Source organism: Daktulosphaira vitifoliae, unplaced genomic scaffold, assembly GCF_025091365.1.
Source record: "Daktulosphaira vitifoliae isolate Bord-2020 unplaced genomic scaffold, ASM2509136v1 Scaffold_3, whole genome shotgun sequence".
Lineage (NCBI taxonomy): Eukaryota > Metazoa > Arthropoda > Insecta > Hemiptera > Phylloxeridae > Daktulosphaira > Daktulosphaira vitifoliae.
In genome coordinates this window covers 12,710,219-12,728,474 of record NW_026099574.1, presented here as the reverse complement: position 1 = coordinate 12,728,474, position 18,256 = coordinate 12,710,219, and the positions used below count along the sequence as shown (strand labels likewise).

General features: G+C 24.7%; 4 protein-coding genes across 5 annotated transcripts; 1 reads left to right on the top strand and 3 right to left on the bottom strand.

Annotated features, from left to right (window-relative positions):
- The first annotated feature begins 1,095 nt into the window (after window positions 1-1,095).
- On the top strand, window positions 1,096-7,122 carry LOC126902310 (sphingosine kinase 1-like). Of its 2 annotated transcripts, none has more exons than XM_050679426.1 (8): window positions 1,096-1,754; window positions 3,214-3,355; window positions 5,122-5,319; window positions 5,380-5,600; window positions 5,684-5,838; window positions 5,910-6,114; window positions 6,176-6,315; window positions 6,529-7,122. In XM_050679426.1, the coding sequence occupies exons 1-8, from the start codon at window positions 1,244-1,246 to the stop codon at window positions 6,721-6,723; spliced, it is 1,767 nt and encodes a 588-aa protein (XP_050535383.1). In that variant the 5' UTR covers window positions 1,096-1,243; the 3' UTR covers window positions 6,724-7,122. The 2 variants fall into 2 exon arrangements, with proteins under 2 accessions (XP_050535383.1, XP_050535384.1); XM_050679427.1 differs by having other exon boundaries at window positions 1,098-1,754; window positions 5,684-5,832.
- Window positions 7,123-8,130: 1,008 nt separating this feature from the next.
- On the bottom strand, window positions 8,131-9,882 carry LOC126902320 (ankyrin repeat domain-containing protein 54-like). Its single transcript, XM_050679451.1, has 5 exons — window positions 9,455-9,882; window positions 9,237-9,384; window positions 9,016-9,166; window positions 8,790-8,905; window positions 8,131-8,728 (listed from the first exon to the last, which is right to left on the bottom strand). Exons 1-5 carry the CDS (start codon window positions 9,731-9,733, stop codon window positions 8,433-8,435), a joined length of 990 nt encoding a protein of 329 aa, XP_050535408.1. The 5' UTR covers window positions 9,734-9,882; the 3' UTR covers window positions 8,131-8,432.
- Window positions 9,883-10,536: 654 nt separating this feature from the next.
- On the bottom strand, window positions 10,537-11,530 carry LOC126902339 (uncharacterized). The gene is made up of 4 exons (XM_050679503.1): window positions 11,323-11,530; window positions 10,941-11,230; window positions 10,773-10,878; window positions 10,537-10,721 (listed from the first exon to the last, which is right to left on the bottom strand). Exons 1-4 carry the CDS (start codon window positions 11,324-11,326, stop codon window positions 10,600-10,602), a joined length of 522 nt encoding a protein of 173 aa, XP_050535460.1. The 5' UTR covers window positions 11,327-11,530; the 3' UTR covers window positions 10,537-10,599.
- A 2,435-nt stretch (window positions 11,531-13,965) lies between these two features.
- Window positions 13,966-16,177, bottom strand: LOC126902337 (39S ribosomal protein L9, mitochondrial). The gene is made up of 5 exons (XM_050679499.1): window positions 16,023-16,177; window positions 15,535-15,697; window positions 15,294-15,463; window positions 14,872-15,075; window positions 13,966-14,222 (listed from the first exon to the last, which is right to left on the bottom strand). Exons 1-5 carry the CDS (start codon window positions 16,089-16,091, stop codon window positions 14,049-14,051), a joined length of 780 nt encoding a protein of 259 aa, XP_050535456.1. The 5' UTR covers window positions 16,092-16,177; the 3' UTR covers window positions 13,966-14,048.
- Window positions 16,178-18,256: the final 2,079 nt, after the last annotated feature.

Sequence of the window (18,256 nt, the reverse complement as noted above, 5' to 3'; positions counted from 1 at the left end):
ACGCTTTTATCACAATAATTCTAGTACTTTTCGTTCAATATTGTTTTAAGCTTATTTTAAAAATTATTTTGAACTTTTTAGTTCAATGTGCTTTAAAAGCGTGTTTTTTAGTTTTTTTAAACTATATTTTTTTTAACACGCTTATATTAGTTTCACCTGTATGTATGTTTGTAACTATCCAAACGCCACGCGTTATCGCATATTCCGTCGTCTAGACTAGACTGTCATAACGCATTCACTCCACGCCTCGCTCATTACACGCCGGCAATACTATTCCTGTATAAATTTATTTTTGGTTATCGTACCCGTACACACGTGCGTGTCATCAATATTATATATATATATATAAACAAATTTGTATTTTGACTGACCATTATCATCCGCGTGCATACGGCTTACGTATATATTCCTACCGCCGTTTATACCTCAGGTTTAACGTCAGTCTGACCCGTCCGCCCACAAAACACGGCTATACCTAATGCATGATACGTTTACGTAATTAAGTCGCTTTACATGTATATATATATATATATATTCTAATTACTATTAAAAATATATATTGACACACTTTATTCTTATTTAAAAATATAGAACTCATTGATTCCGATTACAAAGGAAGAATCCAGTATCGTCATTTTTCGTCACTACCTCCATGTTCCGGGAGTGGGTAATTTACGCGTCTGCTGCTTTCCTTGGATGTGGTAGCCGTTTCTCAGACTCCCTCCCCGGAATCGAACCCTGATTTCCCGTTACCCGTTACAACCATGATAGTAACTACTATCATAACATAAAACTAAAAAGTGAAAAATAAATATAGTTTAAAAAACTATATTTATTAGATTCATAAATCGTAGTAAGAGTAAATGCTCATTATTTATTATTATAGAGGTAAACTTTAATTCATTCAAGTTATGATAAATTCAAAGGTTAGTATAAAATAAAAAAATGTTTAACCACAATAAAAAATGTTATCTTTTAATTCTCTTTATTTGTTTGTTTGAATAATATTGCAAAAGTTTGACTGATAGATAGCGTTGTTTCAAAAACTATACGTTATATAGTTGTGATAAAATTAAATTTTGTGCCTTGAGTTGATAAGTGCCGTCACCTTGCTTTCTAAACACGATGATATTTCAGTTCAGTTTTGAAATTAATACGATTCGGTAGAGTTTGTTGTCAGTGTTATATCGTTGTTAAAAGTTTTTTATGTGCTTTCGATTTCAAGTTATTTATAATAATTATAATGAATGGAAATGGCATCACAAAAGAAGAAAATACAATTCTCACTGAAAATTTCTATGCATTATCAAAAAAACAAAAATATTCATACACGGTGTCGTTAACATCTTGTGGTCTTTATTTACAGAAGAATTTTAATGGTTCTACAAAAACAGACCTAATTCGTGCTAGTGATATAATTGGATGTAAATGCATGCGTAATAATGGCAAATCCAATGAATGCATCTGTCGTCCTGTAAAAAATTCAAATACTTCTAGTCACCAGGTTCGAATACCTTATAATGAAGCATTCGATTGTAGTGCTTATTTGTGTGTCTATGCATATATATTGAAGAATATTGCCACAAAGAATGAAAAAAGAGATAAAATGATTGTCACTTTGAGGTTTCGAAATTATAATAATTATGAAGATAATTTGAAAATTGCTATTAATTGGAAATATGAAATAAATTCTCTTATAAGAACTCGCAATGAAGATAGAATTATAGTTACACCAGCTAATAACCAGTGTTTGAGTATGTAAATCAGTAACTTTTTTAGTTACCAATTTATATGTTTTTTTTATCTTAGTAGTATTTTATAATTATCAATACATTATACAATGATTTCGGATTTATATCAATCATTTAAAAATAAATCCTATTAATTTTATACAATTAATGTCATAGTATTCAAATTTTTGATAACTATAATATAAGTTTTGGCTATAGATAAGTCTGCAAGCATGAATTTAAAATAAATTTTTTAGAAGAACCATTTCACTATTTCTGTAGCATGAGACATATTTTTTGCAAAAAAAATGACCATTCATAGTCATCTTTTTGTGATCACCTTAATGTATGAAACTTAATATTAGCCTAATTTTTTATATACAGTCAAAAATAAATTTTAAATTTTAATTTGTATGATAAATTATATTAGTAAAAATATCAAACATTATATATGCAAAAAATATTTTTCTAGGAGACAAAAAACATAAGCATAAAAAAAAATCAGTTAAAATTACTTATAAAAATATATATTATAGTTCTACTATATAGGGTATTCAAAAAATAAGGAAATAGATTATTATTATATACAATGAGAACAAAAATCACTTTTTTTAAATTACTGAACACCCTATATATATTTATAGCCTGGTTAAGTTGGATTTAATCATTATTTTTGTCATTTTATTATAATAAAATTTTTATTAGGTTTTTAGGATAATTTAAGAATAGTCTGAGCAACAAATACCATCCCACCAAGATAAATTAGCTAAATTCTCTGCTATGTTAAATTAAATACATTTTTCATATTTTAGTATTCAATAATAATTTTCTATTTAGGATTTCTTGTTAGATTTTAGTTCTAGCTACTTCAAATAAACAATACTGAATAGCTAATTTAATTAATTAGTCAAGTGTAAAAATTAATTTTTTATAAATGAGTTTGTTTAGAAAGCTCAAAAAATAAAATTACATTTTATTTGTTCTACTTATAAATTGATGTTATGACTTTCTTTATCAATGACATAATAAATTGGACTAATATTAATGTGTAGACATTTTTAATTTTTACTCTCAATTAATTAAAAACTATTAATTAATACTGTTTCATTTAAGTAATTATTGAGATGCATAGAATCGAAACCAATTAATGTTTGACTTCTGTTTCAAATTGACTTTTTTTTTTTAATTGAGTTTTTAGACTAATTAATAAATCATAAATCTATTAACTATTAATCAATATATTTTATTTCTAGTTATTTCCTTTAGTTAAACCTATTCTAAATATACAATGATAATAATATATTATCAGTCTAAATAATTTAATAACCTATTCTGTAACATCTATTTAAAAAATAGTATTCATTTGTAAAAAAATTTTTATATGGTTTTAGTAGATTTTGTAAACATACATTAATGTATTTGATTTGTTGGTCTTCAATTATTATAATTTGAAGTTTATGTTTTAATTTTTTTTTTTTTTTAGGTGATCGATTGTTAGTAATAGTTAATCCAAAAAGTGGAGTAGGAAAAGGAAGAGAAATATTTCAGCGTAGAGTGGCACCTGTACTAGTGATGGCTGATATTGACTTTGAACTGCATATTACGTGCATGCAAAATGATGCTAGGTAAAAATGAACTTGAAATTTTTAATAGTAAACAAACAAATTTGTCCTTTATTCAATTAAATCTAATAATGAACTTCCTTTTTATCATAACCCTTTAATATTGTTTCATGTTATTTTCCTTATATAATTTAGTGTGATGTATATCATGTAACTGACGTAATAATAGGGGGATAAGAGTATCATATCCCCCATGACTAAAATAATTATTTGGTGAAGATATAATTTGTTTTTTTGTTTGAAGAAGAAATTGAAAAAAAAATTTTATGTAAATTTCCCCCGAAACAAAACACTAATTACAAAACTGCATCATATTACAAAAAGTAAGATACTTTAAAAGACAAAAGTTTATATTAATGATGCTATGAGCCCTGATTTTTAGGATTGAACCAAACCTGAATCGAACTTTCAGTTTTATAATCAAACTCTAAACATAACTGATCTTTCAATTTTTTAGCCAAATCTAAACCAAACTAAACATCAATCTTAATTATTTTCAGATAATTATTATTATCTTAATTATTAAAAATATTTTATGACATAATCAACAATTCAAATGTTCCGGAAATCCTGCATCCTTTTAACATATATTATGCAAATGATTTCGTAGTGTACTATAAGTTTTAAAAAATGTTATTTTTATTTAAAAATCACCATTTTTCATGTTGTTATTATTTTCTATTTCAATTTTTTTTTCAATTATCATTACCTTTACTTCAAGTCAAACAGTATAGTGATATAGTTGGTGAAAATAAATATTTTCATTTCAACCCATTTAAAAAATTAATAATAATATAAATTCTCATAAAAAAAAAAAAATTCAATTCATGTTGTATTCATCACAATCCTTACTATAAATAAAATACATTCTACAGAAATTCATCTTAATGCGTTATTTATAATATTCATTTTAACCAATGTCACATTTTAATACTATTATGGTGAAAACTATTATGGAAGATTTCATAGAGGGTGTCATAAACTTTTATTAAAGTCATTTGTGGTCTGTGTTTTTTGAATATATTTTGACTTTTTTACTCATTGAGATAATTTAGTTGGCAAAATTTACTTCACTCACTAATAAGTATCTTTAGGTTAGCCCCTGTTCATTATTGTCTCATCACTACCATATTATTTTTTTTCATTGTAAACAGCAAAACTTCTATTGTTATTAATATATAATTGAAAATTTGATTTATGCATTTGGTTATTTAATTATTTATGATATAAAACAGAATAAGTTTTTTTTCCAACTAATTTAAGAATACTAATGCTTATTAAACAGAACAATGAAAAATAATTACTCAATTTTCACTTATAATTTTTTTAAATATTCCTTATGATTTCTTCTGTTAATATTACTTAAGTAATATAGTTAATATTTATTAATTACTAACTTATTATTTTTTTATCTATTTATTTTTGAAAAAGCTATCTTCATTTTTTTTTTCTTAATTATTTACTTTGGGTTAGGTCAACAAACTTATTAAACTAGTGAACTTACTTATAAAACTTATAATAAAAGTTAAGTATATTGTATTATATGTAAAGTAACATTGGCTTATTTCCCTGTAAGAAATCCATTTAAAGACATAAATTTTCTTTGTAAAATTTTGTATTGTACTTCCTGAAAAAATTGTATTTACCTTGTTCTATTACTAATGACACAACTGAAGTTTTACTAATTATAAATTAATAAAATGAATTATACTTATACCTAATTATAAGATCTCTAATAATTCTATTTTAATTAAATTCTATTTTTTTAGAAATTTAGTAAGAACTAGTAATATTTATGAGTGGGGTCGAGGTATAGTTGTTCTTGGAGGAGATGGATTAATGTTTGAAGTTATAAATGGTCTTATGGAACGTTCTGATTGGCAAAGAGCTTTTGAGTATTTAACTTTAGCTATTATTCCAGGTGGGTCCGGCAATGGATTAGCTAAATCTATTGGTTATGAAACAAAGTAAGTTCATTGAAATTTTTGATGACAGCAAATGATATAATAAATTTTTAAATTTTATAGTGAACCTTACATGCAGGACCCTATAATCATATCAACATTAAATGTAGTAGGAGGTAATAGTCGCCCAATGGATTTAGTTAGAGTTGAAACTCTTTCACAGGTTGTTTATTCATTTCTATCAGTTGGTTGGGGATTTATTGCTGATATTGATATAGAAAGTGAACGATTGAGGATATTAGGCAATCCTAGATTTACAATTTGGAGTATTGCTCGTCTCATTGGTTAGTAAAAGCTATTTACATGTCAAAAACTCTGTTATTTATCTAAAGTGGTTTTTTTTTTTTTTTTTTTTTTTTTTTACCAGGTTTAAAAACGTATCGTGCTAGGTTATCTTATAGTAAAGTTAAAAATGTTGAAGCTAAAGTCAGTAATTTTACTAAAAATTCATTTTTTGATTGTAAAGATATTAATGATGATGATGAAACTGTATCAGTTGAATTTGGAATGGACCCAGTTAGTGTAACTAATTAATATTTTTTCCATTTTTTTTTTAAGTTAAATTTTAATGATCATCTCTATATAAATTTTAGTTAGAAGAGTTTGATTTTCGTGAACGAGTTGAAAGTTTTTCTTCGGTTATTTCAAAACGCTCAGCATTTATGTCAATTCATGAATCATCAAGTTTTACATCAATTCCTGATATAATTGAAGAATCAGATATAAGAATGCGTGGTCCTGCACCAAAAATACCTCCTTTATCTGAACCAGTTCCTTTAGATTGGGAAATTTTAGAAGGTAGATTAATTTTTTATGTTAAAATAAAATTGTATTATTATAATTAATCTTACATTTTCAGAAGAATTTGTGATGATTCATGCTTCATATTTATCTCATATTTCTGAAGATTTAATATTAGCTCCTAATTCTAAATTAAATGATGGTGTTATATGGTTATTAATTGTTAAAAGTGGTATATCCCGAGCTAGTTTTCTTCAAGTATGTAGTCTACTAAAAAAGAATAAGCTTACATAAAAATAAATGTTTAGTTTTTGAGTCTAATTATTTCTTAGTTTAAAAATATTTTTTTAATTAAGAAAAATAAACTTAAAACTTTTAGGATTTTTTTAATGATATATGAAATTTTAATATTTAATTGTTTTAAGTGCCTTTAATTAATAATCAAATTTGTATACTTTTATTTTGTTTTAGTTTTTATTAGCCTTATCAACAGGAAACCATTTATCGTTTCCTTATGTTCAAATGATCCCCGTCAATGCATTCAGGTTAGAACCACTATCAGGAGGAAGTCATATTGTAGTTGATGGTGAATTATTAAAACATAGCCCATTGCAAGCTGAAATTATGCCTGGAGTAACAAATGTTTATGCTCGACAGAAACATTAATTGTATGTTTGAACTAATTTTTTATGGCTCAGGGAAACTTATTTTAAGTTTAACTTTACTATAATCTATTTACCTTTTACTTGTAATTATACTTTTTCTTTGAGTTTTTTTTACTATTTTTTAATAGTATTAAAATATTTTTGTTAAATTTAAAGCCCAATTCAAATACCTGTTTACAAAAAACAAGTTAGATAATTAATTGTTATTATTATTATTTAAAACAACTTATTTTTCTATAATAATACTTACCATTATTTAGTTAAAAGTTTTTGTTAGTTATGCTCAATATCTCATTATTACCAAAGAGTCTATTTTTATTATAATATGAATATGTTAAAAAATATATGCAATATATTTTTGTATTGCAATTTATTAAAAGTTACCAAATTTTTTATTATATTTATTTGTATTTACTTTTGTATGCCTTTAAATAGTAAACCTGTTTGATAGTTAATTGTAAGTTAATTTTAGGCATTAAAAATTAATGTTTATTGTAATGACCAATTACTAAAATTTAAAAAAAAATAAGTATTAAAAAAGCCTACGTCAGATTTTGATATACAAGTTAAATTTTTAAAGTATTGCCAAAAAATAGAAACATGAAAAAAAGGTGTTGACTATTTACAGGATATTGTTATTTGAGCAAATATCTAAATGCAGGGATAGTTTAATGAGTGTTAAAAAAATATACATTTGCCCTTTCAATGCTCATTGCAATCATTATTTTGATCAGTATTAGGAAACAAAATAATTTCGATTTTTGGTATTTAGTAAAATTGATCTATCTATATCAAATTTATTAAGTATATATTAAATAAATGATTGTTGGAACCAAAAATATTATTTAACCACCTTTGAAATCATAATTAAACTTAAAATTTGTTCTTAAAAAAATTTAAAATTTTTGGTTTTAAAGTTTTAAAAGTGATTTCATAATATTTTTTGTTTCTACAATTATTAAATTAAAAAATTTGAAATAGGTCAAGCAATTTTCTAGATATGGTAACACATTTTCAAATAACTTAAAGCATTCGCGTTTCTAGCCCTGATTTTGACCCCATTAAAAAAAGGAAATAAAGTACTCATATCATGAAAAATATGGAACATTATAATTTTTTTAGCTAAGATGCCTTTAGCTGTTGTTTGCATCAATTATACCTATATTTATTTAAGGAATTATTTTCAAGGAAATATGAAATGGAAAACTTGCATCTAGATATTAGTTTATATCAAATGATTTATGAATCAGTTTATTTCTTTAAAAATGTACATTAAAATTCAAATATCCTCACATTCCTGAAAATAATTTTACTAAATCATTTACAATGAAAGTCATATTGAATTTTGTTAAAATAATAAACAATAATTTATATTAAATTTTTTCATAACACTAAATGATTTTCTTAACACTTAAAACTACATTTTAATTTCAGTTCTTAAATTAAATTAAATAATTCTAATGTGCACATTTATATTAATAATTACATTAAATATTAGATTACATGCTTGAAATAACAGTATCATATTTACTACCCAACCAATCCTTAAATTAGTTAATTATTACTAAACATACATTTATTTATCAAATATGAAAAACTAGATTGAACCTAAAGTCAATAATACAAAACAATTTAAATTGTATAAAATAGTGTTAAATTCAACATGAGAAAACAAAAATACATTTTAATAATTTTTGGGAAACTTTATCTCTATTTATTTAATTTTAAGTTTGATATATTATTTAATAGATCTTGTAATTCAGAGCTGACTCGTTCTTCAGTGTCTGAAATTTTCAATCTATTTTGGAACACATTTAGTAATTCTGACTCATCTGAACTACCTTTTTGCTTTTCAAAATATGCAAGTAACATGTCAATTACTTGCAGCACTGTTTCTTTAACAGATGTTGAAGTATCACTTCTACATTGTGTTAGTAATCGTAATTTGGACTGGGCCAAGTGTAAAGGGCTTCGACCTTGAGCATCACAACTACTTACATCAGTTCCTAAATATTAGAAATGTTAAATATATGTTGGCAATAAAATTTAATAAATAATTTTATATACCTCCTTTTAAAAGTAATGTCACAACCTCCATATGATGAGTGCAGGCAGCCAAATGCAATGGATTGTTTCCCAAAGAATCTTTAATGTTTGGATTGGCACCATATTTTAACAACAATCTGAATCAAAATTTAAACAATATATGATACATACTAATCATTTTTTTAAAAAGAAAATGCAAGAAAAAACCTTGATTTTTGTTCAAATATATTAATACATTTATTCTTACCTTACTGCTTCAGTATAGCCTTTACATGCAGCCAAATGTAAAGGTGTTCGTTTCCTGCTATCCCAACAATTAGGATTAACGCCATTTTTTAGCATTTGTTCCAACAATTCAGTATTATTCATGCTTGCTGCTCGACATAGTCTATGACTATCTAAATTCATCATATAAAGAGGTCAATCTTCTATGTTTACTAATTAAAATGTATCTCATTCAAATATTACCTCTAATATGAAGGGCTTTTTTCCTGATATATGAATACCCTTTGCATGGATGAACACGACAAGGGCCAGCATTACTTCTTGAATTAGAAGAATTTTTCTTTTCCATTTCTAACAACATTTCTGTGTACTCTTGAATAGGAGTTAAACACTGCATAATAAAAATTATGAATCAAGTATAGTCTTTAAATGTGCTATGTAAATAAAATATTTAATCTTACGGATTGAAATCTGTCTAATGGGCCAGGAAAAGAAGGATTAGCCAACTCAAAAAGACACTTCAGTTTGCGTCCTGGAATTTCATCTAATAGTGGTTTCGCAAAAACAAGTGGTTCTGAAACCGTGTTTAAGCAAAGTGCAAGTGGAAATTCTTCGTTTTTCATTTTACTCGTTGAAACCAATGCAGTTTCAGCGCACGATACTAATTTCTGGCTAAGTTGTGGCTGCGCACATTCATCATTGTCAGTGCTACTTTCAACACCCGAATCGTTCGATGTCATTTTAAAATTATATAATTTGAAATAAAAATACTAAAAAGATTAAAGTAACTAAAAATCTGTTTTTGTTTTCACCTACATTTTAAATTAATGTCAATAACACCTAAAAATAATTTATTATTGTTTTGTTTCCTTGTTATCATATGACGCCTTATCATAATTGTTGCTATTGGAAAAACTAGAAAATATTAGTACACATCGCAATACATCAGCTGATTTGATGAACCAATTAAATGAATTAAAAGAAACTGGTTGTTTTTCAGTTTTTTTAATTCAGTATAGAAATATTTGAACTTATACAAAGAGAGATTACAATTTATATTTATCCAATAGTTTAAATATATTGTTTAGTAACTATTAATCAAAACTATTCGAATCCGACTCTAATTAAAATTAATTGAAAAGCTATTAAAAAATAATAAGAGCCGAAACTTATAAGTCTATATTTACATATAAAATGTGTATTTAATTGATGGTATGTTATTATTGGAAATTAAATACAAATTTAACTGTCAATTATCACATAGTTGTCTTAATTATAATCTACTACTATTTCTCAAAATCATTTATATTTTGAGAATGATATTACTTAGTTTAAATTTTATATTGACAATAAAATAAAGCATTTCCAATGTTGTCAATTTAAAGTTATTTAGGTTGTTATATGTATATATTTATATAGTCTTTTACTATTAGAATTCCAGTCAATGTCAAATTTTTTATTTAAATAATGCACAGATTTTTGATGATAATTTCTTAGCAAAAAAAATAGGATATCTAACTATAAACCTTAGTAACATATAAAATTCATAACTTAAATAACTTTTATTATGTATAAATATAATATTTTTAATTGAATATATTTCATATTAAACATGTTGATTAATTAATTGTCGTATAGCAGGTATCCAAGTATTACACTGTCGAGTATGGTCAACCATTAATGCCATTTGGAGTTTGTTTGCTTCTATATAATTTTCACTTTCAATTGCTAAAAATTATTATTATTATTATTATTATCAAAATTAAAAAATATTATTACCTTTGACCAAGGCTATTGTTTTTTGCTGTACAATATCTGTAAACTGACTGTCATTCCAACTTATTTCTAATCTTGATAAACGTTTGCTTATGTCTGCCTTTTTAGACTAAAAACACAATTAATGAATAAACATTTTATAAGAAAATAGTATATTGTAGTAATATTTACATCTGGAATTGATGACTTTTGGATACAATCATTTAATGTGGTTATTACATATGAAAACCTTTGTTCAACAGGAATATTATAAATTGGTTGAGAATTATCAATTTTTTTTACAACATTGGAAGAGTATTCATTTGTTTCTAAATTTGTTTGGTTAGAAATTTTATGACCATCAGAATTTCCTATTACCCGTGCAGGAATTCTATCAAATATTTTTGGACGATTTTCTTGTTGAGCACTGACTGAATCTTCAAATGAATACGAAGGTGGATCATTCCAACCAGGAGTATATGCTGCAAAAGTTAATTTTGTTTTACAACACATGTTTTGAATATATATTATTAATTCTTTTAAAAAATGATACTCAATATCACATAAAACTTACCCATTATTATATGTTACAGAAACTAATATAATACAATGGTTAGAATTTTTGTAAATTAAAATTATAATTTTATTTAGCTATTTCTTTAATACGATATATATAAAATGTAATAGGATATTTTATATTCATAATAACAATGAGTAATGCAAAAAATTCAAAATTTTTGAAAAGAAGTTCATCTTACACGGCACTGATAAAAAAACTTATGTAAATTAGTGTAGAAGACAGATATTGTTATTCGTGTACAACTTATCAATTATGATAACGTAATACTGATAACCGCATTTTTACAAGTTCTATAGATAACGCATAATATAAAGAGTGACAGTTACCCAATACAAAAATATACACCATAATTCTTTTCAAAAGTTAACAGTAACCAACGTTTTATAATTTCAAGAAATCCGATTGGTTTTATCCTCCTTAAAAATGTTAACGACTTTAATTATTTTAATGGACACATATATTTAATCAAATACAAACTAGAATTAGATTTATTTAAGAATATAACTGGTCGTTAACAACTTTTGGACTAGCATTTTAAAAGATATTAACATTTTTATAATAAGGCAGTAGGAGTTGTGCGGTTCATTTATGTCTAAAGATAAAAATAAACTGACACGAGCTTTACATCTAGACATTCTATTAAAGAGTTAATAACTTTCAAAATACTATTAGTTCAAAAGTTGTTATTTTCTTTATAAATCATTTTCTACTTTGTAAATTGGTTAAAAACATATGTGTTTCCATTAAATAACTAAAGTATATAAAATTTTAAAGAGGATAAAACCTAATTGTTTTCTGAAAATTACAAAACGTAAGATATTAATAACCAAGGGGATAGTAAAGGGATTTGATTAATAGTTAGAATAACAATGTACCATTAAACATTCTTTATAATTTTTTTTATTTAATTACTACAAAGAGATTTCAAATTATAAAAAAATGTAATTTAATAGAAAACCGAAAAGAACAGTTATATAGTACAATTTTACAAAACTACGTTTGTAATAGTACCTAATATTGAACTATATTCACTACAGAATCACACAATCTTATATAAAATAATATCTGTTTTAAGTTATTAAATGTAAATAAAAATTTTAAACCCGTCGGAAATAAATTGAAATTATCAATTGGTATTGATAGTTTATAAATAATATTCGTATAATTTTTTTTTAATAGTTAAAATTAAACGATTGTTAAATTTTCTACTTTTGATCAGTTGAAATTCATATTCTCTAGCACGACTATCATAATAAAACAAGTTAATTCTCTCTCTCAGAAAACAGTTATGAAAAATATGTCTAACTATAGAACGATATGGCCTAATAGATAATGTTGATATTTCTCATGCCCACTGCTACGGGAGACCCGTGTGATTAGTGAAAAAGACTTATCTCTGTAAACACATTCTGATAGGGACTTAGTCTCTTAAAATTAAAAATACTGTATGAATTATTTTATAGATATAGATTTTTCGAGATAAATCAAATCACACTTGTTGTACAAGTTAAAACTAAATAAACACTTGCAATTAAACAGAAATATTTTAATTGTATCAGCTGTTTTTAATTTTTCAAATAATAAACGTTTCACCATTGAAAAATTGAAAAATGTATATATATATATCAGGTGATTGAATATACTAAAATTTCTCATATATACTAGAATAAAATCTTAGTTTTAATGTTAAGTCTAAATCATATTAGGAAAACGTTTGTTACATTTTTTGTTTAATAAATGGCATTATAACAAATAATATACTTCACTTTACAATTAATATACATAAGAAGAATAAGTTGACTTGTCCCCAAAATGAGTTATTTCCAAATTATAGTACACATTTTGATTATCTACAGTTCAGTCCAAAACTGATATATCTATCATGGTTGTAGTATAAAATAACATGGTGTGAATGAATGGAAAGAATCAAGAAAAATATTTTTATGATATAAAAAAGATATTTTTTTTATTTAACTAGTTAAACAAGACTAAATCTTTAATTTAAAGCTATAAATAGAATATTTATAATCTCAGAAAAAAATAAAAATATTTAGAAGAAAGTGGTTTATCATATACCCGAAGAGTTGATAATTTTTATTAATCCCTCTTTCATTCAAACAATGAATTAGCTCTTTCAAACAACTAAATAATTAGTCATTATCAGTAATGGGCATTTTTGAATATTTTAAACTATTGAACATTTTTTATACAGCTAAATATTAGTTTATTTTTAGCATAAACTATCAATAATTAAAAAATTATTGAATATTTATGTAATTGAATAAGTTATTAAATTACAAGCAAATAGTTCCATAGTTACTATTTGATATTTCCTATCACTAATTATTATAGTTTAGTGCAAATGAAAAAAAAAGTTTAAATGAACTTTTTTTAAACTCTAATACAGTTATTAACTATTTAATCTCAATTTAAAGAAATTGAAAAAAGTAAATAGATGGTTGAAAATTCTGAATACAAATTCAGAAAATTAACTCATTATGATTAATTTTTTTTATGATAACACATTTTTATCAAATAAAATTATTATTATTATTACCTGAATATATATTATAAATAATTGTAAATAATTTATCTTCAACTAACTCGCAATGAGTTTTGAATAAATAAATATAAACATTTAGTAAGCAGTTAAATATTTTATAATTTTACAAATTTAACCACTTTAAATATATAATTATAATCTCTACAAAACATTACAACTAAGCTTTTGCCTTTTTATTAGCTCTTAAAGATTCTAACAATTCTTTTTCTTCAGGAAAAATTGGATCAGGCGAATCTAAATAAAAAAATTCTTGATAAGGTAGTCGATCTGCAAGTTTTGTGCTCCAATGATGTACACGACATTGTATGGCTGCTCTTTCTTTCTTGTTAATCTGCCAAAACGTATAATTATACTACATGTTCTTTATGTTAAATAAACTTATTAATTACAAAATTTAAGACAAAATAATTATGTTTATAAAAGTTATTTTTATTTTGAAATAAATATATCTTGTTAATTAATCACCAAAAAACAACAGTTTCAAGTTCTACAGAATTTTCATCTAAAATAAACATTACGCTTTTTAATTGTTAATAGCGCTTGATTCATAAAATATGTAAATATCCCAATCTGTTATTTATAACTTTACAAATAATATTAAATTTATATTTTAATTTTAATTTAACATAATAATCAATAACAATGTAAAACCATAAATTTTAGTTTATCTCTATTATTACCACACTATGTCTATTTTGTTTAAATATCTTAATATTTTCAATCATTACTAAATAAATGTTCATTTTAGGAGATTTCTATCATGACCTTGATGTAACTATTATCATAATTTAATAATAATAAAAAATTACACATTATGTATAAAGTCTATAACGAACTTAACAAAAGTTTTTATATATATTCTTATAATAAAAATTATAGAATTAATTTTCCTTTTAAAAATTTAATTAATAAAATCAACTCAAAAAGAATCTTAATAAATAATTTATATAACTCTTTAATATAAAAGTAAAATTACTCACAGTAACATATGAAATAAAAGATTTCCCTTCTAACGTAAGATTTGGACCACTAATTGGCTTTTTAGGTATTTCAATACAATCGTCATTTAAAACATGAATGTTCATTTTACGTAATGCCACTCTAATATGCCATTTTTCAATTGTCCATGGTTCATCTTTATTCATACATACACCCAAAACCATATTTTGAAGGTATTTCATAGTCTAAAAACATTTTAATAATATATTTTTGAAAAAAATAAGTATAACTTCATCCAGTGAGAATGTTTTTTTTATTAATAAATGAATTATCATAGCTAGACTTCTTTCTACATTAATTAGTTTATTATAATTGTTAGTCACTAACGGTAAGCATAACCAATAACCCAACATTTTTAATTTAAAAAAAAAAAAATTACAATAATTCATAATTAATATTTTACTTTTAAAGAATAAATGGAACTTGGTTTTTCTTCATCTCTGGCAACATACAAATTGTTTTTCATGTTTTCAATGTTTTCAGGAGAGGCATAAACAGCTAACTGTGGCAAAAGAAGATGATCATAGGCAAATGATGGCTTAACAGACACTATTTCACCTTTATGTCCCAAACCTATTTTTATTTCAAACTATTCATTATCATTGTTTATCATAATAATAATACCTTCAACCTTTTTTACCTACCTTCAATAAATGATGTTAAAATAACATCTATATTTTCTTTTTTCTTAATATCTAGATTTTCAACAACATCATAGACAAAATGTCTTCCTTTTAGTACTGGTTTCTGTTTTGAATTTTTCTTTTGTAATTGAACTGGATTGCGTCGTTCTAATATAACTAAGGACTATTAAATAAAAATATATATTTACATTTAAAGAATATATAAATAAATGAGACTATAAAGTATAATTGTTGACTATAAGGAAAATAGATTTTATAATGATAAAAATAAAAACTAATATTTCTTTTTCAGTGTGTGATTTAATATTGCTATCATATATTTTAACAAACATTAATGCATAAATTAGAAAACATTAAAAATAGTTTAAAAAAATGTAATTAAATATCATTTTAATTTTGTATAACAATTACATAAATGAAAAAAACATTTTAAGTTTTTCATACAAAATTTAATTTGACATGAAAATCATATTGGGTTCCGTTCTTACCCGACTAAATTGATAAATTGTTTTTTGCGCTGAAAGCAATTTAAAACTATTTTTGACAATGCCATCCATGGCTTAATGATTAAACTTTAATTCAAGATTTTCTAATCTTTAATACTCTTCTCTATAAATGTATAAATGTGCCCAAGTGTTTATCAATTTAAATGATAACAACACCGATCGACTGGGCGCACTGGTTTCTCTACAAGTGAGAAGTTAATATGATAATAGATAGCATTGGCTTAACATTAAGATAGAAAACAATCTTTAAAATCAGCTTCAATATTTATTTCAAAAAATATATATAAATAAGAAGTACGGTAAGGCGTGAGAAAAAATGATATTTCAATGGTGCAAGTTGACATTCATTAGTTTAACTCTTGAAATACTTAATAAACGTATTCCCAGATTATAGATTGAAGTGTCACCTCGTCCCTCTTCAAATTAAAGTAATTTTTGATGAATTTTAATATTTTTAATTAATCTATCGAATAATTTAAAGCAAATGAAAATTGAAGAGTAAAAATATAATAAAAAAGAGTTATAAGAGAAAAGAAGAAATTGATATGGTAATCCTCTAAAGTATGCTTTTGGAAAACTTAATTTTTTCAGTAACGCAACAAGTTCGACTAATTATAAGCAATTTATTTTATATACAGTGATTCTTTTATCACGAACCAATTAACTAATAGAAAAATGAAAATAATAATGCAAGTTTTTTTATAAATTTCTTTTAGTTACATCTTCTTCTCAATTTACCAATCATTGAGTATTTTTGAGCAATAACACGCGAATTACCTTTAGTCATTACTTTAGATTGTTATATTTCAATGTATGACGTTATATGTAATTGTTTATTTATAATTTATTCATTTATAAACAATTGTTTTGTATGCGCTTGATATATTTAAATATATTTCCATAAAAAGTTCACAAAAATTGCTGTATTTCTTTAAACTCAAAAAGATCCAGCTCTCCCCTTTTACAGACTATATTAATTTTTGTATGATTATTGAATAATATGGGAACCATAATAATAATCTTATCCAATAGAAATTTGTTTAACATGCATAGATTGTTACTATGTTTTGATAACATTGTATAGCCATTTTTGTAGCTACTTGAATAATCATTTTATATCCGTTATAATTAAAGGTAAAAACCCGTATAACGATTCCATAGGTTTGCAGAAAATACAAACGTCACCTTATACTCTCTAATTAAAATTTATTTTCATTACTAATATATTTAATTTTTAATTTCTGTCGGAGATGTAAATAAAAAAGAAATATTAACAATTTCATAGGAAACATTAGACTCGTATAAAATTATTTAATTTCGTAACTCACTTTTAAAAACACTTCTCTACTTATTATTTCAGGGCAGGCAGAAGGGCAAAGCCACCAATGCACTTGCGCGTCTCACACGTATAAATAAAAAACAAAAAAAAAGTTCTCTTTTACTACAGAAATATAAAAAGGACCCTGTGAAAACGTTTTTGTGTTGGTCTCCTTAAATATTTATCGCGTACACTGTACTTTTTTTAACCAATTATAGATTATTATACAAATAGGAGATAGTGCAGTTGGTATCCACTGGTATCCAGTTGGATACCAGTGAAACGAAGTTTTAACTTTTACCCAAATGTTCATAAGCAGTCGGGTTTTCCCAGGGCTTTTATTCAAAACAGACTAATTGCCGACTACAAAGACATAAATAATTGGGACGTGAATAAGTACACATGACTCGCAATTATTTTAAGAAGTTTGAGAAAATACCAAAAAGGGTTGTCGCGTGCGAATAGTTTCCACAATAATAAAGTTTTAATTGCGATCCAACGTGCTGTGAAGTCAACTCGATGAACACCAGACGGACAGGCGACCGACGGTCAATTATACATGATGTCCTGCTGACACGGTTCCTATTATAAACACTGGGCGACGTACACACGGCCTACAATCAAAACCGTCGCTCCCACGACTACTACCCCAGCAAAATAATGTGTTCTTCTTGTTTTGTATTTTTACAAACAATGCCGAACAAAAGGCGTGTAATTTTTTACTAATGTGTACTGCCTACGGCGATACTTTCGACTTGTACATGCCGTCCATATTATTTTAAACAAACGGTAAAATATTTTACCTTTGTAGTCAACTTTCCTATTACTTATTATTTTTTTACCCGAAAATCGGTAATGTAATCACAGTGCGCATACCCAAAAGTTATTCAGAGTAACT

Excerpts from the sequence above, each read along its gene's own strand:
- LOC126902310 (XM_050679426.1), top strand. The coding sequence starts at position 1,244 with ATGAATGGAAATGGCATCACAAAAGAAGAAAATACAATTCTCACTGAA. Across the intron at positions 5,839-5,909 it reads TTGGAATGGACCCAGTTAGT|TTAGAAGAGTTTGATTTTCG; the intron begins GTAACTAATTAA and ends TATAAATTTTAG. Across the intron at positions 6,115-6,175 it reads AGATTGGGAAATTTTAGAAG|AAGAATTTGTGATGATTCAT; the intron begins GTAGATTAATTT and ends TTACATTTTCAG.
- LOC126902320 (XM_050679451.1), bottom strand. The coding sequence starts at position 9,733 with ATGACATCGAACGATTCGGGTGTTGAAAGTAGCACTGACAATGATGAA. Across the intron at positions 9,167-9,236 it reads AAAAGCCCTTCATATTAGAG|ATAGTCATAGACTATGTCGA; the intron begins GTAATATTTGAA and ends TGATGAATTTAG. Across the intron at positions 8,729-8,789 it reads GACATTACTTTTAAAAGGAG|GAACTGATGTAAGTAGTTGT; the intron begins GTATATAAAATT and ends TCTAATATTTAG.
- LOC126902339 (XM_050679503.1), bottom strand. Across the intron at positions 10,879-10,940 it reads AAAAGTCATCAATTCCAGAT|TCTAAAAAGGCAGACATAAG; the intron begins GTAAATATTACT and ends TTGTGTTTTTAG. Across the intron at positions 10,722-10,772 it reads AACAATAGCCTTGGTCAAAG|CAATTGAAAGTGAAAATTAT; the intron begins GTAATAATATTT and ends AATAATTTTTAG.
- LOC126902337 (XM_050679499.1), bottom strand. The coding sequence starts at position 16,091 with ATGGATGGCATTGTCAAAAATAGTTTTAAATTGCTTTCAGCGCAAAAA. Across the intron at positions 15,464-15,534 it reads TTTAACATCATTTATTGAAG|GTTTGGGACATAAAGGTGAA; the intron begins GTAGGTAAAAAA and ends AAATAAAAATAG. Across the intron at positions 15,076-15,293 it reads GTTCCATTTATTCTTTAAAA|ACTATGAAATACCTTCAAAA; the intron begins GTAAAATATTAA and ends AAATGTTTTTAG.